Source organism: Electrona antarctica, assembly GCF_951216825.1.
Source record: "Electrona antarctica genome assembly, chromosome: 1".
NCBI classification, from domain to species: Eukaryota; Metazoa; Chordata; class Actinopteri; order Myctophiformes; family Myctophidae; genus Electrona; species Electrona antarctica.
The window spans coordinates 64,926,520-64,950,069 of record NC_136806.1 but is presented as its reverse complement, the minus strand read 5'-3'; the positions used below and the strand labels follow the sequence as shown (position 1 = coordinate 64,950,069).

The window sequence follows — 23,550 nt, the reverse complement described above, 5'->3', positions numbered from 1 at the left end:
CATCATGCGGTTTGTTTATTCTGCTTTCTCCAAAATCTCCTGGTGTAAAAAACTCTGTGCGCGTTCACGAAACAATGAGGAATGCGAGGGAGGGGGCTTCCGGAGAAAGAGGCGACTCTTTGGCGCCCCTAGCGGAACCGGGGTTCTGAAATCACTTACATCACCTTTAAAGAGTTACTAAGCTAACTTACACAATGACTAAGCTAATCAATCACATTAAATACTAGACACCACTATAAAGCGAAAACACATCCTATACTACACTGCAATATATTTTTCTCGGCTGTCCAATTTGCCTAGTATGCAATTAAAAATCACTTTCACAACAATACATAACCTCAATGTTCATCAGTCATCACACACAGGCAAGCAAGGCTGCAGTTCCTTGACGCGCCTGACGGAGTGTGTCCTCTTTGGCCCGTGTCGTGTGCAATGTGTGATCAGTACACTGCACACTACACGGCCGCTGTTTGTTGACACTGTCCTCTTGTCCATTTCGAAATTAATTCTACACCTCCCTCCCTTCAGTCATGAATTACAACACATGACTGACAAAAGAAAATTCACGAGAGCCGTGTGGGTCACCCACGTAGACTGTAGCGAGCTTGTAGAACAGCTGCCTCGCCGTCGCCGTCGAGTAGAGCAGATGAAGCGGTCCCCCGCCTCCCTTCGACCGCTGATCGCCAAGTTGAGTAGCCAAGGATCCCCTCGAATCGCCGCCGAGCAGAGGCAATGCTGGTGACGCCGACTGCAAAACAAATATAAAAAAATATATAAAAAAAATAGCAGATCTACAAGCTTGTAGCGGGGCACTCTGTGCCACGCTACGAGCTTGTAGATCTGCTATTTTTCAATAGCAGATAGCAGATAACATAATGCTTAAAACACAAAGGGTTTTCCGCCCAGATGTGTGTCGTCACCTTATTAAACTAATGGCCTAAGTAATTTTTTGCCGAAAATGAGTTTTTGGCCTAAATCAACTCCTGGTGATGCTGGCCACCTCTGGTAAAATCGCCTAAGCCCTAACGTAAAAGGCCTTCCTGTTACACCCTATTCAAAAAATGGCCTATGTCAAGAGTGAGACTTAGGCCATTTTATTTTGCCTAAGTCATAATAAAATGTGACTTAGGCCATTTTAACACACCTTTCAAAATGGGAGTGAATGGGACTGAATGGGAGTGAATGGGAGGTACTGTACTATGGGACTGATACTATGGGAGTGAATGGGAGTGAATGGGAGGTACTGTTACTATGGGACTGATAGAATGGGAGTGAATGGGAGGTACTGTACTATGGGACTGATACTATGGGAGTGAATGGGAGTGAATGGGAGGTACTGTTACTATGGGACTGATAGAATGGGAGTAAATGGGAGTGAATGGGAGTGAAAGGGAGGTACTGTTACTATGGGACTGATAGAATGGGAGCGAATGGGACTGAATGGGAGTGAATGGGAGGTACTGTTACTATGGGACTGATAGAATGGGAGTGAATGGGAGTGAATGGGAGGTACTGTTACTATGGGACTGATACTATGGGACTGAATGGGACTGAATGGGACTGAATGGGACTGAATGGGAATGAATGGGAGTGAATGGGAGGCACTGTACTATGGGACTGATACTATGGGAGTGAATGGGAGTGAATGGGACTGAATGGGAGGCACTGTTACTATGGGACTGATAGAATGGGAGTGAATGGGAGTGAATGGGACTGAATGGGAGGTACTGTTACTATGGGACTGATACTATGGGAGTGAATGGGAGTGAATGGGAGGTACTGTTACTATGGGACTGATACTATGGGAGTGAATGGGAGTGAATGGGAGTGAATGGGAATGGATGGGAGTGAATGTAAGTGAATGTAAGTGAATGGGACTGAATCGGAGTGAATGGGAGGTACTGTTACTATGGGAGTGTCACTCCCATTCATCCCATTCACTCCCATTCAGTCCCATTCACTCCCATAGTATCAGTCCCATAGTAACAGTACCTCCCATTCACTCCCATTCACTCCCATAGTATCAGTCCCATAGTAACAGTACCTCCCATTCACTCCCATTCACTCCCATAGTATCAGTCCCATAGTAACAGTACATCCCATTCACTCCCATAGTAACTACCTCCCATTCAGTCCCATTCAGTCCCATTCCCTCCCATAGTATCAGTCCCATAGTAACAGTACCTCCCATTCACTCCCATTCAGTCCCATTAAATCCCATTCACTCCCATTCAGTCCCATTCACTCCCATTCAGTCCCATTCACTCCCATTCAGTCCCATTCACTCCCATTCACTCCCATTAAATCCCATTAACTCCCATTCACTCCCATTCACTCCCATTCACTCCCATAGTAACAGTACCTCCCATTCAGTCCCATTCAGTCCCATTCCCTCCCATAGTATCAGTCCCATAGTAACAGTACCTCCCATTCACTCCCATAGTAACTACCTCCCATTCAGTCCCATTCAGTCCCATTCCCTCCCATAGTATCAGTCCCATAGTAACAGTACCTCCCATTCACTCCCATTCACTCCTATTCAGTATCAAATGTCTTTGTGCTCTGATATTATTTTGAACACTGATACTGATACTATGGGAGTGAATGGGGGTACTGTTACTATGGGAGTGAATGGGAGTGAACTGGACTGAATGGGAGTGAATGGGACTGAATGGGACTGAATGGGAGTGAATGGGAGCTACTGTTACTATGGGACTGTCACTCCCATTCATCCCATTCACTCCCATTCAGAGTGAAAGGGAGTGAATGGGAGTGAATGGGAGTGAGTGGGAGTGAATGGGAGGTACTGTTACTATGGGACTGATTGAATGGGAGTGAATGGGAGGTACTGTACTATGGGACTGATACTATGGGAGTGAATGGGAGTGAATGGGAGGTACTGTTACTATGGGACTGATAGAATGGGAGTAAATGGGAGTGAATGGGAGTGAAAGGGAGGTACTGTTACTATGGGACTGATAGAATGGGACTGAATGGGAGTGAATGGGAGGTACTGTTACTATGGGACTGATAGAATGGGAGTGAATGGGAGTGAATGGGAGGTACTGTTACTATGGGACTGATACAATGGGACTGAATGGGAGTGAATGGGAGTGAATGGGACTGAATGGGACTGAATGGGAATGAATGGGAGTGAATGGGAGGCACTGTACTATGGGACTGATACTATGGGAGTGAATGGGACTGAATGGGAGGTACTGTTACTATGGGACTGATAGAATGGGAGTGAATGGGAGTGAATGGGAGTGAATGGGAGGTACTGTTACTATGGGACTGATACTATGGGACTGAATGGGACTGAATGGGAGTGAATGGGAGGCACTGTACTATGGGACTGATACTATGGGAGTGAATGGGACTGAATGGGACTGAATGGGAGGTACTGTTACTATGGGACTGATACTATGGGAGTGAATGGGAGTGAATGGGAGGTACTGTTACTATGGGACTGATACTATGGGAGTGAATGGGAGTGAATGGGAGGTACTGTTACTATGGGACTGATACTATGGGAGTGAATGGGAGTGAATGGGAGGTACTGTTACTATGGGACTGATACTATGGGTGTGAATGGGAGTGAATGGGAGTGAATGGGAATGAATGGGAGTGAATGTAAGTGAATGTAAGTGAATGGGACTGAATCGGAGTGAATGGGAGGTACTGTTACTATGGGAGTGTCACTCCCATTCATCCCATTCACTCCCATTCAGTCCCATTCACTCCCATAGTATCAGTCCCATAGTAACAGTACCTCCCATTCACTCCCATTCACTCCCATTCAGTCCCATTCAGTCCCATTAAATCCCATTCAGTCCCATTCACTCCCATTCAGTCCCATTCACTCCCATTCAGTCCCATTCACTCCCATTCACTCCCATAGTAACAGTACCTCCCATTCACTCCCATTCAGTCCAATTCACACCCATAGTATCAGTCCCATAGTAACAGTACATCCCATTCACTCCCATAGTAACTACCTCCCATTCAGTCCCATTCAGTCCCATTCCCTCCCATAGTATCAGTCCCATAGTAACAGTACCTCCCATTCACTCCCATTCACTCCCATTCAGTCCCATTAAATCCCATTCACTCCCATTCAGTCCCATTCACTCCCATTCAGTCCCATTCACTCCCATTCAGTCCCATTCACTCCCATTAAATCCCATTAACTCCCATTTACTCCCATTCACTCCCATTCACTCCCATTCACTCCCATAGTAACAGTACCTCCCATTCACTCCCATTCAGTCCAATTCACACCCATAGTATCAGTCCCATAGTAACAGTACCTCCCATTCACTCCCATAGTAACTACCTCCCATTCAGTCCCATTCAGTCCCATTCCCTCCCATAGTATCAGTCCCATAGTAACAGTACCTCCCATTCACTCCCATAGTAACTACCTCCCATTCAGTCCCATTCAGTCCCATTCCCTCCCATAGTATCAGTCCCATAGTAACAGTACCTCCCATTCACTCCCATTCACTCCTATTCAGTATCAAATGTCTTTGTGCTCTGATATTATTTTGAACACTGATACTGATACTATGGGAGTGAATGGGGGTACTGTTACTATGGGAGTGAATGGGAGTGAACTGGACTGAATGGGAGTGAATGGGAGTGAATGGGACTGAATGGGAGTGAATGGGAGCTACTGTTACTATGGGACTGTCACTCCCATTCATCCCATTCACTCCCATTCAGAGTGAAAGGGAGTGAATGGGAGTGAGTGGGAGTGAATGGGAGGTACTGTTACTATGGGACTGATTGAATGGGAGTGAATGGGAGGTACTGTACTATGGGACTGATACTATGGGAGTGAATGGGAGTGAATGGGAGGTACTGTTACTATGGGACTGATATAATGGGAGTAAATGGGAGTGAATGGGAGTGAAAGGGAGGTACTGTTACTATGGGACTGATAGAATGGGAGCGAATGGGACTGAATGGGAGTGAATGGGAGGTACTGTTACTATGGGACTGATAGAATGGGAGTGAATGGGAGTGAATGGGAGGTACTGTTACTATGGGACTGATACAATGGGACTGAATGGGAGTGAATGGGAGTGAATGGGACTGAATGGGAATGAATGGGAGTGAATGGGAGGCACTGTACTATGGGACTGATACTATGGGAGTGAATGGGACTGAATGGGACTGAATGGGAGGTACTGTTACTATGGGACTGATAGAATGGGAGTGAATGGGAGTGAATGGGAGGTACTGTTACTATGGGACTGATACTATGGGACTGAATGGGACTGAATGGGACTGAATGGGAGTGAATGGGAGGCACTGTACTATGGGACTGATACTATGGGAGTGAATGGGACTGAATGGGACTGAATGGGAGGTACTGTTACTATGGGACTGATACTATGGGAGTGAATGGGAGTGAATGGGAGGTACTGTTACTATGGGACTGATACTATGGGAGTGAATGGGAGTGAATGGGAGGTACTGTTACTATGGGACTGATACTATGGGAGTGAATGGGAGTGAATGGGAGGTACTGTTACTATGGGACTGATACTATGGGTGTGAATGGGAGTGAATGGGAGTGAATGGGAATGAATGGGAGTGAATGTAAGTGAATGTAAGTGAATGGGACTGAATCGGAGTGAATGGGAGGTACTGTTACTATGGGAGTGTCACTCCCATTCATCCCATTCACTCCCATTCAGTCCCATTCACTCCCATAGTATCAGTCCCATAGTAACAGTACCTCCCATTCACTCCCATTCACTCCCATTCAGTCCCATTCAGTCCCATTAAATCCCATTCAGTCCCATTCACTCCCATTCAGTCCCATTCAGTCCCATTCACTCCCATTCACTCCCATTCACTCCCATAGTAACAGTACCTCCCATTCAGTCCAATTCACACCCATAGTATCAGTCCCATAGTAACAGTACATCCCATTCACTCCCATAGTAACTACCTCCCATTCAGTCCCATTCCCTCCCATAGTATCAGTCCCATAGTAACAGTACCTCCCATTCACTCCCATTCAGTATCAAATGTCTTTGTGCTCTGATATTATTTTGAACACTGATACTGATACTATGGGAGTGAATGGGAGTGAATGGGGGTACTGTTACTATGGGAGTGAATGGGAGTGAACTGGACTGAATGGGAGTGAATGGGACTGAATGGGAGTGAATGGGAGCTACTGTTACTATGGGACTGTCACTCCCATTCATCCCATTCACTCCCATTCAGAGTGAAAGGGAGTGAATGGGAGTGAATGGGAGTGAGTGGGAGTAAATGGGAGGTACTGTTACTATGGGACTGTCACTCCAATTCATCCCATTCACTCCCATTCAGTCCCATTCACTCCCATAGTATCAGTCCCATAGTAACAGTCCCTCCCATTCACTCCCATTCAGTCCCGTTCACTCCCATTCACTCCCATTCACTCGCATTCACTCCCATTCAGTCCCATTAAATCCCATTCACTCCCATTCAGTCCCATTCAGTCCCATAGTAACAGTACCTCCCATTCACTCCCATTCAGTCCAATTCACTCCCAACAGTACCTCCCATTCACTCCCATTCACTCACATAGTAACTACCTCCCATTCAGTCCCATTTCCTCCCATTCACTCCCATAGTATCAGTCCCATAGTAACAGTACCTCCCATTCACCCCATTCAGTCCCATTCACTCCCATTCAGTATCAAATGTCTTTGTGCTCTGATATTATTTTAAACACTCTGTGGCTGACCCTAAACCATGGTCTATTAAAAATAATTGGAATAAAAACATTTTGCCTAAGTCACTTACTGCAGAAGTAATTTGGCCTAAATAAGGTTTATAATTGCCTAAGTTAAAATGGCATGTTCAGATATTGGCCTAAGTCATTTTATCCTTACATGTTACATGATTGACATACACCTTTATTTGTATGTCAATAGTCATATTTTTTCATATTTTTTGGAATTGAAATAATTAAGAAATATAATATATTCAACATTTGGCACAGTTTTTTGTGTTTCCTGAAAATCTTGAAAAAATGACTTAGGCAATTAGTTTAATAAGGTGACGGTGTGTAAAGCACACTGCCTTCCTTGTTGAAATGTACAAATAAACATGCTTATGGCTCGTACACACTGCCCGATATTTGCTCCGATTATGCTTTCGGGGACCATTTTTGGCGCTCACCGACAAAACCCCCGATCTGACGGAAGATCAGGCTTTGATCGGCAAGGTTTTGCTCGCTGTGTGTGAAAGGCTCTGCGAGAAGACCCAGCGCCGATAAAAGTGCTGATATTTAGCACTGTCGCAGACTGCAAATCTTGCTGTTAAAGTCTATAAAACCAACTCATTTCACTTGAATAATATTATGTTGATAAAACGGCATCGGTGCAAACTTTTGGACCTCTCTCTCTCTCTCTCTGTGTGTGTGTGTGTGTGTGTGTGTGTGTGTGTGTGTGTGTGTGTGTGCCGAGACGGAGTTATTTCATGAAGATCAATATGTAACGTCCTGTCTCGCTGCAGCCCACGTCGGCTACACGCTATCACAAACATTTCGCCCTGTGTAGCCTGGCTATCCTGTGTGTGTGTGTGTGGCGTGCACAGAGAGAGAGAGAGAGAGAGAGAGAGAGAGAGGCGTCCTGTGTCGGTCTCGCGCTTGTATCATTGCATCCTGCACATGCGTGAGATGTCAAAATGAATTGGAAAGCCTATAGCCTATATCGGGTCTGGATCGCATCTTGGTGAACTCTTGTAGTATGTGATGCCTAGTCTGCGACCAATCGTTTAGTGTGAAAGCCACAACGATATAATGACAGCCGATTTAAAAAAAAGACTCCTGTAGTGTGTAGGGGCCATTACTCTAACGGGCAAAGCAGTGCTGTAACTTCATTACACTGTTTAGTAAATCAATTCATAAATCACAATGTTATTATTATTATTAGACAATGAATCACTTTGTATATTATTCAAGAGTACATTTGCCTTTTATGATCAAATGGAATAACAGAATAAAGTAAGTCTATGGTATGTGTATTGAAATAAGACACCTTGACGCAGTGACGGCTCCAAATTGTGCCTGGGGGTGCTATGGGGGGGGGCTGGCTATTTAGAGGGGGGCTAATGAATCTTGGTTTACATAGAAGTCAGTCAATTGGGCTTGTTTTGAGGGGGGCCCCCCTTGCCCCCCCCTGGAGCCGTCCCTGCCTTGACGTCTCTCCATGTTGCAGTTGGCATACAGTCTGAGTCAGGATACACAAAGCAGCAGTAGATACAGTTAATTCATCTACTGATGCATGAACGTGCAACACTTCCAGAGTTCCAGAGTTCTTCAGTTAATTAAACATCATGAACCGGACACATCATCAGTGTTGTAAACCTGGGATCGTTGGGTGTTTCTGGGTCTTACAACAGACACCCTCCTCCATGCAACCCAACCATGGCTGATCAGACCCCGGCCTGTGTCCAAGTGGCATGCTACACTACAGTCTCCACTGTCTCTGTCCTGTGTCCAAGTGGCATGCTACACTACAGTCCCCACTGTCTCTGTCCTGTGTCCAAGTGGCATGCTACACTACAGCCCCCACTGTCTCTGTCCTGTGTCCAAGTGGCATGCTACACTACAGCCTCCACTGTCTGTCCTGTGTCCAAGTGGCATGCTACACTACAGCCCCCACTGTCTCTGTCCTGTGTCCTAGTGGCATGCTACACTACAGCCCCCGCTCTCTGTCCTGTGTCCTAGTGGCATGCTACACTACATCCCCCACTGTCTCTGTCCTGTGTCCTAGTGGCATGCTACAGTACAGCCTCCACTGTCTCTGTCCTGTGTCCAAGTGGCATCAGCTTCGGTACAACTCCAGCTATACAGCCAGCCTCTCAAGCTGCACCGAGGCTAATTTTAAAGTGTTTTGGGCTGCCAACCCTCTCCACCCTCTCCGGCCGTCCTCTGTCTCTCCAGATGTCACCACCCTCTTGGTGGCCGTCACCCAGGCTGTTCCTGGTTGTCACTGGTACTACAACTCCCAGAGTTATTAAGTCTGTTCCTGGTTGTCACTGGTACTACAACTCCCAGAGTTATTCAGTCTGTTCCTGGTTGTCACTGGTACTACAACTCCCAGAATTATTCAGTCTGTTCCTGGTTGTCACTGGTACTGCAACACTTCCAGAGTTCTTCAGTTAATTAAACATCATTAACTTGGACACATCATCAGTGTTGTAAACCAAGACTTGTTTACATCAGGGTCCTGCATTTTCAATTCATCAATAAATATGTATACTTCTGTACTGCAGGAAGTATACAGAAGAAAGGAGGGAATGGAAAGAGCTGGATTAGCTGGAGTTAGAATAAAGAATATTGGTGTAATGTATTTGCTATAATACAATTCCTATGATCGATAGGATTGTTTTTATTTTTTTATTTGCACATTTTAAAACAACACATTTGGAACAACAACATATTGTAGGGTGAGATTTAGAAAACCCTGTGGGGATTTATAAGGTTAATCTAATTTAACAAAATAAATCATAAAAATCAAACCAAACAATGAATACACAGTATGAATGAAAAATACACATTAGTAGGCCTACAAATGTAAAGTGCATGTGTGTGTGGAAGAGACTGACATTGAATTGTTAGATGTGATTCATCAAATGGTTTTACGTTTATATTTAAAATGATTTAGTGAAGATAGACTTTGATGACTTCACAGTATAGAACGGAATCATGACCATAAAACCTCTGATTCTGTGAATAAATGAAAATGAAAGACGCTAAACAAAGAGCATTTATTAAATGTAGTAAATCATATAATTAAATATGCAATCTTGTTTGTTTGTTTTTCTCACAGAATCAGAGGTGTTATGGTCATGACTCACCAGGATCCTGGATGGATTGATTCTAGGCTCAGAATAATTGATATAAATATTTGAATACATTTAAGTATATTTTTTAAATAAATGTATAAATATTTTTGGGAAAAAAATGAATGGTAGTAAATCTCTATGGGAGAGTTTTCAGCTATATAGCTGCTCCCCACTGTATTACACTGTACCATGGCTCCACCTAGTGACCGTTTATGGTATGTGCACCGTGCACGCCCCAGGCTCCAGCAGGGCAGAGCCACAGAGAGAGTTGACATTGAGGGGACAGAAAACAGCCTGGTCACGTGGTTCATGTTCTCGCGCGAGCCCATAGACTCCAATGCATTCCGTAAACTACTGGATGTAGAAGAGCCGCCATTGGACTGAAGCCCCGTGACGTGAACAGAGTTGTCGTAACTCTGTCTTACATAATGGCTCTGCAGCAGCAGGGCTAGTGCGCATGCTTGTACAGTAGGTAGGCCTATGTGCGTTCACACACAGCTAGCTAGCAGTGTGGTTTGAAAACACAATAATAATAATAATAGTAAAAGGTTTGAAACGGTTTGAAAACAGTGTGGTCGTTAAGCAGCTCAACCCTGAAACACAGCAGGTAAGATGAACTGATTCACCTTGTTTTTACTACATTTATCTTTTATATTATTGACTCCTCTTTTAACATGGATCAACACGACGATTATTTCTCTCATATACACTGACACCACGCTAGACAGGAACGCCCAAAAACGTCACATCCGGGGTAAGAATTTACCCCGGAATTTTCTATGGCTGCCAATGCAACTTGGTCCAATCCTTAATCACATACGGACAAACATCTATGCCGATGCTATCTAACTTGCGGAGGTAGCGTGCCTTGTCCACGGGCAACAGATCTTTCAACGTATGGCATTGCAAATACGTTTGATAATCGCTACTCTGCTCAATATTGTTTTGAAAATGCCGCAAATTGCATTGCAGTGAACGAGCGAAAATCACAACTTCCCCCGTTTGTGGGCGGAGTCACAGTTTTAGGCGCTGTTTACGTGCCGTGGTGTCAGTGTATCTGCTTGTTAGTTATAAATGATCCTAAACAAGCAGTAGTTAATACTAGCAGCAGTAATACTATTGTAACTTGTTTTAAGGCCACCTACGGACGGCTGCAATTCAAAACTGGCCCCCTTTACCCCTCACTATGGGGTATATCTTGTGCCATCCCTTATCCCTGAACTAATTTGTTATTTTTTTATATTTAAAAAAAAAAACCTTTTTAAAATAGTTCAAATAGCTGATATACAAGCTCACAACGTGTAGATGTAGATGGGCTAGTTGAACTATTTTAAAATGTTTTTCAAAATAGTAAAAAAATGGCAAATACGTTTAGGGATAAGCGATAAGGGTGGCGCAAGATGGAGCCCTAGATGTTTTCCCCTTTTACCTGCTTTTGATGATTTCCTGTTTCTGGTTACTATATAGAAGTGTATCTCTGTACGTCTCTACATGTTCTGATGAATTGAAAAGGGTGGACCCGATTGTAAACAAGTAATGCTTTCTGGTGTCGTCCACAGTTTTCTATTGAGTTGTACTTGAAATGTACTGTAATTCTGCAAACTGTTAAAGGACCACTTCACCACTTTTCAACCTATCTTCATATAATAGGTCCTCACTAATAATCATGATAAAATGGCAAAACAAAATCCACTCAGTCTGTGCCTCAGGAGGGCTGTGGGCAGTTCAGAAACCGTCCTCCAGTGACATCATCATTAGGCAGATCATTTTTTAAACAAGGGTTGTTTTTTTTTACAAAAAATTATTTGTATTATCGTGAGAACGATAGTTTCCATTTTCGCTTCAATCAATCAGTCTGTTATAAATGTGCTCCTAAACAAGCAGTAGTTAATACTAGCAGCAATAATAATATTGTAACTTGTTGGGGGGTTTGGGGACCAGTTTTGAACTGCAGACACCCATAGGTTTTGAAGGGATTTGGGATTCACATTTATTAATTGCTGTTGGTCGGGCGTTCCACATTTTATTGGCATGGGAGCAAAACAAATAATCCATTGCTTGAGCTGAATCTGGGTTGCATGTGGTTTGTTGAACTCCCTCTGGTTTTGAGATTGTGGACTTAATTGTAGTGAATCTTGTAGGCCAGGCCCATTGCAAAATGCTGTCGTCAACCTAAGCCATTCCAGCGGCAGCCTATGGAAATGGGCAGGGGTGAGGTGGGTTCGGGGAGTGAGGCCAAGTAGTAGACTGACCAGTTTGTTTTGGGAAGTCTGGAGCCTTGTTTTAAGGGCCATTTGAGGTGCTGTGGTACCAAGAGGTGCATGCATAGTTTATTCTATCTACGTTTATAAATGTACCGGTAGCTAGGCTAATGGTACCTACTGGTGCTATCTACGCGTATGTCCGTAGACAACCGTTTACTCCATATATTAACGCTCCGTCCGTCTGTTTACCTTTTAGCATTGCTCCAGCTAATATGGAGAGCCTCCGTCCCCATCAGCGATGGGATTTATAAATCCAGCTCCGTTGAGCCTCCATTATAACCTGATTTTCAAAGCGCCGTATCTCCAAAGGTTCGAGAGCTGTCCATGGTGGGCCACCACGCACCCGACGATCGTAAATCATTTGTGAGTTTGTACCGCATCGCTGAGAAAAGGTAGCTGGTTGTACTGCTAGCTAAAGGCTGTGAGCTAATGCGAGTGGTGTTGTGGTCCTCACAGAGGCCCCCACGTTCCTGTTTCACCCGGAAAGGAAACAAGCTCCGTAGAGTGGGAGCAGACAGGCGGAACCTCTGCAGTGTGAGCATGCTAACACTAGATTTGCGCTAAAGGATTTAAATAAACCTTGTACGAGGGTTCCTGTTAGGGTCTTCATGGTGTTTTTGTTGACCAGTGAGAGACGAGAGTGAGGAGATCCTGTATAGGAATCTTGTTCTTTGGTTGAGTTTTTATTTTGTTTTTTACATTTGGCCATTTTATATCACAGGAAAAATGTGCCTCCAGGATGGAACCTAACATCTTTCCCGGAAAGACTTTCCGTGTGATAATATTGTCACCCACTCTAACCAAGATGCCATCTGCCTTGCTGAGATTACTATTTGATCCAAAGAGAATGGATTCAGTTTTTCCCAGGTGTAATGATAGTTTGTTATCAGCGAGCCAGGTGCAGATTCTACCGAGTTCAGAGCTGAGCTGAAGGCCTTTTCAAGCTGCAGGTTGTCAAAGGTGCAAACGTAGTTTTGAAATGAGCAGGAATTGTGCTCTGTCCACTGTAATGTTAACACGTACATCTTAGTCAATCAGATTTTTGTCTCCACCAGGCCAAAGGCGTGGGGAGAGAGTATGTTTTGCACTCCGTCCGTGTGTGTGTCTGTCCGTCCGTCCGTCCGTCCGTTACCAGCTAATCTCCGACACCGTTAACCTGGTCGATGCCAAACTTTGCATACACACTCCCTGGGTGCCAACGATGAACCTCTGCCCCACATTTTCCAGAATGGCCTGTTATAGCGCTACCGTGAGGCAGCTTTTCAATTGTTTTACCTATAACTGCACCAATCTGCGTGAAACGTTGTATGCACACTCCCTAGAGGCCAAGGACAAACCTTTGACCTACATTTTTCACATCTGCCTTTTATAGCGCCACCAGGAGGCCGACTTTTGTAAAACACATTTTTTTATATTACTCCTCATTCTGTCTCTAAAAATCTTGCGAATCGTTACACAGTATCTCTACAGTCATGTGCTCAAGTCGGATATGTCCGATATTTCATATCCCATCCTAATTGGCTATAATTAGCTTTCAAAGTTTGCAAGATTGGCCCGTTTTGAACAAAAAGCCTCAAATCATGAATGCAGCGTGCAATTTACGGGAAGTCTTTCACACACTTTTTTACTAGGCTGAAGATTATAGCCACAACCTGACGGAGACCTGTGCCCCGAGGGCCACTTTTTAAAATTATTTGTTCGACTTCTTCTGGTGTGAGTTGACTTGTGACAATGAAGTCGACTTGTTGAGAAGTCGACTTTGGTTACTGCCCTATTGTGTTGTGGTGCACACACCATTGAAATGTAACCCTAACACACACCATTGAAATGTAACCCTAACACACACTGTACATCTTTCTAGCATTCTGTGGTTGTCACATTTAACTATGGTAGAAGACACCTGAACTCGGAAGAGCGTAGCTAATATTCACGCCAACATACTTTAGGACTACAGAGTGTATTTTATAACTTTATTATTAATTCATCGGATTCAACAAACAACATTTAGTTAACACATCTAAAAATGGCTTATCTGCACAGACTGCCTGGTTTTAGATAAGTATGGTAACAGATTAATTGAGCTATTAAAGACAGTGAAAAGTGTCTATCAATTATAAGTAGTCTAAATGGACAGATGTTAGTGTCAGGTATGGCATAGTTATATGCTGGTGATAGGCATAGATTTTAAACCTGAAATAGATATAGAAACACAATAATATACATTTGTTACATTCCCATAATACGTTCTAATTATTTGTATTAAACAGAGATAGCAGGCAGAGTATAAACAGTAATTACCAGTCCCCCATCCGGATCTCTCTCTTTTCTCCTTTCCTGGGAGAGGTATGGATTATTGGTTGGATGTTTACAGAATCTAACTTACTAGAATCATCGCAAGGCCTTTTAAAACCTCTGTTTCTGACAGGGCCGCCCTCTGGGCGGTTCTATACTAGCTTACATTCATTGGCTGCTTAGTTCATGGTAACAGTTACTATTGGTTGAAAGACCAGAAAGTATTACCACTGACATGTGCTAGGCTGTCTTTGAGAAGCATGCTGGCTAGTAGAAGCGGTTTGCAGTTAGTGGCTCTGGTCACACTCTTATCAGAGCACCCCCGCTGTGCCTCTCTGGCCTGCTTCCTTTATGGCAGTTCGTGAGGAAAGAGATTTCAACTCCCTCACAGTCCTCTGTCTGACTACTCCAAGGCTATAAGTTCAACCCATGACATTACTGCTACATTACAATAATTAGACATTCAATGGATAATTGATAACTTGAGGAGTTTTAGTAGACAATTATTGGTACATACAATAGTTATAAGCACTGACATTCTCTTTCGCTTGAGAGGGAGACAGAGGTGTCACATTTCACACCTTCCTGTTAACTTAGCAATGCCAGGCCCTCTGAAAAGGCCATCACTCCCATAGTTATAGCACTAAGAATTATTGAAGTTTATACAGTGCATATTTATTAACCCTTAGAAGATGAAAGACGCCAATTGGCGTCTTCATCAGAATTCCGTAAATGATCAATGACGCCAATTGGCGTCTTCAGCTTTTCTTATTAATCTAACCATATTAACATCCTCCGGAGCGCTGTTTAAACTCCTGAGCTTATATTCCAACTACATTACCCATAAAACCCGTGTCACGTGACACACCGGCATCCTTTGCTATAAAACCTGGCCACCCCCCCGGGATCTGCGTGGGGAAGACAGTTTTGGAGTAGTCTATGGTGCGTGTCGAAAGTGAGTGAGTAGTATTGATTGATTGAGCGAGTTTTATAGCAGTAGTAGTAGTAGTAGTAATAGTAGTAGTAGTAGTAGTAATATTAGTAGTTAGTTGTAGTAATTTAGGTTTATATTTAGTTTAGATTCTTTAGTTAGTAGTCTGTTGTCTGTCTGTCTTTGTCTGTCAAAAAAAAAACAAAAAAAAACCAAAAAAAAGTGTCCGCGTCTTGCCGTCTTATCTGTGTATAGTATAGCTTTAGATCGTTAGTTTAGTGTGTTTATTTTTACCTGTTTAGTGTGTGTCTGTCTGTTGGTTGAGTGTTGGTTTGTCTGTACGTCTTGTTAGTTTATATAGTAGATTACGAGTGTAGTCGGTCAGTAGTCAGTGTCAGAGTGTAGTTCGACATGGCGCCAAAAAAACGCTCCAAGCGTCCATCTCCCCTTCCCTCTACCTCCACTGGTGGTGTGCGCCAAACAACCATGGAGGAACATCTCCGCATGGTCTTCGTCGGGAAGAAGGGCCGGCCCCGTAATCCTGATCCTCTTCCACCTCAGACCGACGAGGAGTTGTCTGGTAGCGACGGAGAGAAGCCAGGAGATGCGGTGGTGCCTCTTGTCCCCCCCGGGCCTGATGCTAAGCCCCTTGTCCCCGATGTCGAGCCTACTGTCGTCCCCGATGTGAAGCTCTTGTCCCCCGTCAAGAAGAAGAGCAGGCAAGCGGCTTCGCCCGGTCCCCAGCCCGGTGGCAGCGGGTTGCAGGATCGCGGCCTTCTCGCATCTACTAGCCCCAAGCCTGCGCCCAGTGTTAGCGGTCCCTCTCCCCGGCCTGGCTCGAGCGACGACACCGTGCTCCGCCGATCTACACGGGTTACGAGGTATTCCAAGGGGTTTGTCGCCCCCCCCCCCCAATCTTCCTCCGAAGAGGACTTTGAGCCGTTTCGAGACAGCGATGGAGCCGAACCGTCCCCCGATGAGCTCGATGGTAAGAATCTTATTGTCTGAAACATTGTTACGAAAAATGCCAACACATTGTAGCCAACACACATCAAAGCAAAGTGTCCATCATCATCACTGCTACAGCGGTGGAGTCCTAAGCGAACCAATGGGGCTTTCAAATAGATCTGTATTGAGCTTGCATGATGATCAAATGAACGTATTGTACCGTGGTTTATATGCTATATATTATGAGAAATGTTCCATTACTTTTTTCCCCATCTATTCAGTATTGTTTTATCGTTTATTATGATCCCTGTTTTTTTGTATTACTTTTCCGCGCCGCTGGGGGAAGGGTGGTGTAATGCAGGCCGCAAAGCTAAGCTAATTCATTATACTACTAAATCTATATAATATTGCGCTTGCATGATAATCAAAATAGTGTATTGTACCGTGGCTTATAGGCAAAATCATATAAGATGATCGCTAGAAATAAATGATTTGGATGATGTAGCATGCACGATAAAACTATCATATAAAAAATGTATTTTGACGATGACGAAGGTTTTCAGGAGGAGGCCGCCATCATGCGGCATGGCCGCATGATGGCGGCACCTTCGTCAAACCTTCGTCATCGTCAAAATACATTTTTTATATGATAGTTTTATCGTGCATGCTACATCATCCAAATCATTTATTTCTAGCGATCATCTTATATGATTTTGCCTATAAGCCACGGTACAATACACTATTTTGATTATCATGCAAGCGCAATATTATATAGATTTAGTAGTATAATGAATTAGCTTAGCTTTGCGGCCTGCATTACACCACCCTTCCCCCAGCGGCGCGGAAAAGTAATACAAAAAAACAGGGATCATAATAAACGATAAAACAATACTGAATAGATGGGGAAAAAAGTAATGGAACATTTCTCATAATATATAGCATATAAACCACGGTACAATACGTTCATTTGATCATCATGCAAGCTCAATACAGATCTATTTGAAAGCCCCATTGGTTCGCTTAGGACTCCACCGCTGTAGCAGTGGGGGGGGGGATACAACGATGGACACTTTGCTTTGCTTTGATGTGTGTTGGCTACAATGTGTTGGCTGAAATGGATCAACACTGAATAGATGGATGTGTTGGCCACAATTCGTATGTGATTGGCTACATTTTTGTATGAAGGAATGTAATTGTAGCGTGCACTCCAGCTAAATGATTATTTATTTGTACATATTTAGAACCGGGTGATGAGGAGTGGCACGATGATGAAGATGAGGTGAACAGTGATGTGGATGGAGGTGAGTAACTAGAGAGCTAAATAACTTGTGGATGTGGCTAAAGTCTGTCTGCATTTGGCACTATGGAGAACGCTACACCATGCCTCTAATTGATTGAAATGGTTGTTGTTTTACAGATGATGAACAGCCCATCATCTCGACAGCTGCAGATGCTGCCCCTGTGCCCATGGAAGCAGGTATAAATACAATGCACAGAACAAAATCATGTATATCATTTTATAGTCTCATCACATGTTACAGCTCCACCAGATGTATTCTACATGAATAAAAACAATGTTTTTTATGCTAATAATTGTGTATTCCTGTAATTTAGGTGATGCCAACTCAACGGCTTCGCCAGGGTGGTCTGCTGGTGGGTGGGAGCCACAGGACATCCCGTTTACTGGAGAGCCGGGTGTTCACTGTGACCTCAGTGCAGAGAGTGATCCAGTGGAGTTCTTTGAGCTGTTGCTGACCGATGAGCTGCTCCAGTATATTTGCGATGAGACCAACAGATATGCAGCGCAGTCCATCGCAATGGTGTGTATTGTGTATATTCCACATTGATGTTTTCCCAAATTGATGACTTTGTTGTAATTTCTGCAAATAAATCTAACTTATATATCTATCTATCTAGATCCAGGACCCACTCCCACACTCCACAGTGAAGAAATGGACGGATGTCTCTGTGATAGAGTTGAAGAACTTCTTCGGGCTCTTTTTCCTGACGGGCCTTGTGAGGAAGCCAACCCTTGTGTCATACTGGTCCCGGCGTAAGGCTAATGAGACACAGCAGTTCAGGCGCACCATGAGCCTGACCCGGTTTCTGCTGCTCAAGCGGTTCCTTCACTTCAGTGACCAGGAGACTCCAGACACAGCGGACCGCATGTACAAAGTCAGATATCTTGTGAACTATCTTCTGGCCCGGTTTCAGTCCATGTACACCCCAGAGAAGAACATATCCATCGACGAAGGTGTTATGCTATGGAAGGGAAGACTGGCTTGGAAGTGCTATAATCCGTTGAAACCGGTAAAATGGGGGATTAAATCCTACTGCCTAGCCGATTCAGCGACGGGCTACCTCTGGAACATGAAGCCATATACCGGAGTAGGCTGTGGGCTGGACACGACCGTGATGGAGCTTCTCGGACCGTTGTCCAACAAAGGCTACCATTTGTACATGGACAATCTGTACAACTCAGTGAACAGGTGTATTATGCTACTGTCTTTGGGAACCCATGTATGTGGGACGATGAGGAAGAACAGGGGGGAACCACCGGAGATGAAGCGGCTTAGCAAACCAGGCGACATGAAGCTGGGCGAGACTCTGATGCGCCACAACAATGACGGGGTGATGCTGTTGGCTTGGCGGGACAAGAAGGTTGTCAAAATGTGCAGCACCATCCACCCACACACGATGGTCACAGTCACTGAGAGGCGTAAGAAAGCCAGAGTGACGCCAGGCGAGCCAGTCAGGGATAAAAAAATTAAGCCACATTGTGTCAACGAGTACAACAAGTACATGAATGGTGTGGACAAACTAGACCAACATATCTCCTACTATCCGTTTGCCCGTAAGTCCTACAAGTGGCCTGTGAAGTTTGTCTTTTACATGTTTCAGATGGTGATGTACAATGCGTTCGTGTTGCACAAACTCAAGCAGGGCAGGACAAAAACTCTCCTGGACTATATCATGTTGGTGGTGGAGAGGTGGACATCACTGAGACCAGGGAGGCCGGAGGAGGAGGAGGAGGAGGAGGAGGCGGCGGCGGCGGAGGGGGCAGTGGGGGGTGATCGTCCATATAGGGCAAGAGCAGGTGATGAGAATAGGAGACTTGAGGTGCATTTGCGTGGCCATGTGCCAGTGAGAATTGACAAGAGAACCTGCAGGCTCCACCTGCTCAGTAACGGTCCCAATGGTAGACCACTCCGGCATATGACCCTGTATTACTGCCCTGATTGTGAGGTGCCCTTGTGTTTGTTCCCATGCTTCTTCGTTTACCACAAGGACAAGAATATCAAGCACTACTTTGAATAACTGTTCTCTTTTTTTTTTCTTTTTTTCTGTCTTATTTTGAAAGTCTACACCCTCAACGTCAATAGAACTGTAACTACCCTGTATACCCTACACACACACTGTCAACGTCAAATAGAACTGTACCCTGTATAGCCTACACATACAATGTCAACGTCAAAATAGTGTAACAGTGCGGCTAAGCTGCTTCATCTCCGGTGGTTCAGGGGGGGGGGGGGGGGAGGGGGTCCTACACACACACTGTCAACGTCAAATAGAACTGTACCCTGTATAGCCTACACATACAATGTCAACGTCAAAATAGTGTAACAGTGCGGCTAAGCTGCTTCATCTCCGGTGGTTCAGGGGGGGAGGGGGGGTCGGTGTCCTACACACACACACTGTCAACGTCAAATAGAACTGTACCCTGTATAGCCTACACATACAATGTCAACGTCAAAATAGTGTACAGTATGTACACTATGTATTGCATTAGTATTTATTTATTTTCTGTAATTATTTTAAATTATAATGTTTATGTTCTGGTTATGTTCTGGTTATGTTCTGAAAAAATAAAAGTGCACTTTTCCAATTTGAGATACCTGTCGGGCTATTTTTACACTATTCTGAGGTTTATGGTTTGACTAAGCGAGTTTCAACTGTGATTTACTCTGTAATTGTAGATGGTAAGAACCCAATTTTTTTTTTATAATGCAGTATACATTCAAGTCTATATTTTGATACATATCATGGGCACCAAGTCATATCAAAACAATGTCCTTGGATGTGTTTTTTATCAAAACTGTGTTTCTTCGTAACAGGTTTTTGAGATTCATGCATGAATATACAAGGTACTGGTAAGACTATGTAGACATGGTATATATCAAAATGTGCGTTAGAATGTCTACATTTACCCCAAAAAGAATTTGAGTTTCTATCACGTTCCAATGCAGAGCTATGGGAACTTTTAGCTGGATAGGTCAGATTGGTCCTGACTGACCATGCTATTTATAGATGGCAAAATATCTACAGTGGTACATGTGAGAAACTTTTTTCTTTTTCTTTTTCTAACTAGACAACTCACCCTTTAAAATGAGATATGGCATGGGTGTGTACGCCCAGCAGAAAAAAAGTTCTTTAGAAAATAAAACTTCAACTGGTCATAACTTTTTTTGTTGTCCTAGAAACAGAAAACAGTGTAAATGCAGGCTCTTTTAAATGGCTTCCAACACAAGAACTAAACATTTTATCAACTCAGTTCATTTTTTTCCTGGAAGCAGACAAGTCAAGCTTTCTCTGAAGGTCTTTCGTTGTCACACATTCACAACAGAGAATTTTCAATAAATCATTCAAAAACGCCATTCTGCCATAGAGAAGTCTAAAAACTATATAGAAATCCATGAATATCTCAAAGAGTTAATATAAACCAAATGCTGATTACTATATCCAGCGGAACACCTCCCGCCAAAACTAATCTATAACTTATTGAGTGGTTTTCCGATATCCGTTCTGCCGGTTTGGTTCAACACATGATTGATTATCTGTGCCGAAGTGAGGATTCGATAAACACAAAATTATAATTATTTACAACATAACATGCCTTGAACTGACTGTCACGAAGAATTATAAGATTGTTCTTTCGGTGTCGGTCTTTTGGTGTTCTTCAGAATTAGTCACTTATTTTAAGGTTTCTGTTTTGTTTCCTTGTAATTGTAATTCTGTTTTAATTTGATTCCACTTTGTTCGAACAAATACATTGACTTGTGATTATCTTTGTGGATCACTATTTCAATTTGTTACATTTATCTAACATCCCATACTGTTAAATAAAGTCAATTTTGTTAACATTTTTACTTTTAGAGAAGCAGGTTTTCCTGTCACTTATTGCTCCCTAACAGGAGGTGAGCAAGCTCTCTGTCCTGTTTGAGCAGATTGGAGATAAGATTAACCCAAGGCTTTCTGGTTAACTTTTACAGCATTATCAAATACCTTTAATTTTTGGTCGTAAAAGGCCCTTGGATATTTACTTCTCAGTAAGTTACATAGCACGTAAATGTTTTAAAATGTAACGCAGAGAATTATCACATTTTGACAGTAACTGATACAAACAAGGTTTGTCCCTGTCATTGACATGGGCTGTCAGTTTGTGTGTGTGGCAACTAAGTAAGTGTCACAATTCACACCTTCCATCCAGGCTTTTCCCTTGACTGGAAAGGAAGAGTTAACATTGTACAATCAAACATTATTTTCCATTTAACCCTAGGAGTTATGAGTTACTTTTTCACTCTTGGTGCGTACTCGGTCAACCGGGGAATGTTATGTATCTGTAACACAATTCACACAATTGTTTAAAACACAACACAGATTTCCATTGTCTCTCACTGACATTTTGCAATGGGTCCCACTTCGTTTTGCTGGACAAGTCACTTTGTCAGCCTGGTGGCCTGGCCCGAAGCATATGTGTGTGTGTGTGTGTGTGTGTGTGTGTGTGTGTGTGTGTGTGTGTGTGTGTGTGTGTGTGTGTGTGTGTGTGTGTGTGTGTGTGTGTGTGTGTGTGTGTGTGCGCGCTCCCTCATGGCCATTCCTGGTGGTGGCCGTCTTTAGATCTGGAGCAATGCACTTTCACCATGCGTTTGTTTGCAGGAGGGGCTTGTGTGTGTGCGTGCGTGCGCTCCCCCGATTGTGCCAACATTCTTTGTGGCGGCCTTCCTTGGGCCTGCATCTGTTGGGGGGGGGCTGGTGTGTGCGCGTGCGTGTCATTCATGACGTAATTCGCAGACACTGCACTTTTTCATTTTAACTTTCCCTCTGCTGCCCTGATCAGTGCCACCGGTAGGTTTTATTGTGACCTGGCTGGCTGGGCTTGTGATGGAGAGCGCTGCTTTACAGAACTTCCCCCAGCTGCCGCCACCTTGCCCCCTGGGTAGGAGGGGCTTGGTTGTGGGTAGAAATATTGCAGCGGTCGCTGGCGTCCTGTCGTTTCCCACGTCGGACGCTGGGCCTCGTGCCGATTTCAGACCCCCGACACTTTTGGCTAGGTCTGCTTGACTGATAGGGTTGCTGCTGGCACTGGTGGAGGAAGATTTCGTCTCACCAAGTTTTGCAGCCCTGATGTCATCTTGCCCTCGCGAGGTGAGGGGTTGCTGTGGCGTGTGCTGTGTCTCGTTTCCCACGTCGGACACTGGCTCCGCTGGGCCTTGTTGTGCCGTGTCTCTCCCTGGTGAATGTTCTCTGCACGGCTGGAGTGGGCGCCGCTACCTCTGTGTGGTCACAGCAGATTTCATGCTGCTCTGGCGCTGGTTCTGCCGACTTGGCGTCATCTGTTGGGGTGAGAGGGCGGTCAGGCTCCTGCCGCCTCCCTGCCGTTTCTTCCCCCATCGAGGTGACGGGGCCTGGGTCTTCAACTTCCCCCGCTGGCTCGGCGGTGACTTCTCCTTTGACCCCGCTGACCTTCTGCTCCGCTGCTGTGACCTGGATCTTTTGTGTTAGTTTTATTGACCCTATTTGGGCTATTTCCAGAGCGGCTTGCAGGTTAAGCCTGTCTCTTGCTAGAACAAGCTTTTTATAGCCAGAGAGCATTTGAATCGATCTTTTCGGACTTATTAAGGATTTGTTGTCCTGTAATATTGAATTCAAAACGTTCAGAGTACCCTCCAACTTTATTAATGCCATTAGCCCGGAACAAAGCAATTTGTTCACTTTGTCATTTAACTGGGCCCACTCTGGCTTTAGTTTCAACCAGACGGCAGTTATCAGCAACTGTCTCATGTCATGGTATTTCCTTACACAGACTTGAAGCTCATCTTCCATTCGCAAAGAACATTCTGTTAAACCAGTTTCTTTTAACATTTCGGAATAATCTGTAGAAGTGTCCACTACATTCTCGAAAGCTGTTTTAAGATTAACAAATGCTTTTGCCTTTTTGATGATGGGAGTATTTTGTGACAGACAACCTTCACATTC

At 44.1% G+C, this 23,550-nt stretch overlaps 1 protein-coding gene across 1 annotated transcript; it reads left to right on the top strand.

Moving 5' to 3' along the window:
- Positions 1-17,382: 17,382 nt before the first annotated feature.
- On the top strand, positions 17,383-23,076 carry LOC306927207 (piggyBac transposable element-derived protein 4-like; the record flags this gene model as incomplete). Its single annotated transcript, XM_079506897.1, has 5 exons — positions 17,383-17,594; positions 17,711-17,770; positions 17,908-18,113; positions 18,211-19,477; positions 22,643-23,076. The coding sequence occupies exons 2-5, from the start codon at positions 17,761-17,763 to the stop codon at positions 23,074-23,076; spliced, it is 1,917 nt and encodes a 638-aa protein (XP_079363023.1). The 5' UTR covers positions 17,383-17,594; positions 17,711-17,760.
- Between the last annotated feature and the right edge of the window lie 474 nt (positions 23,077-23,550).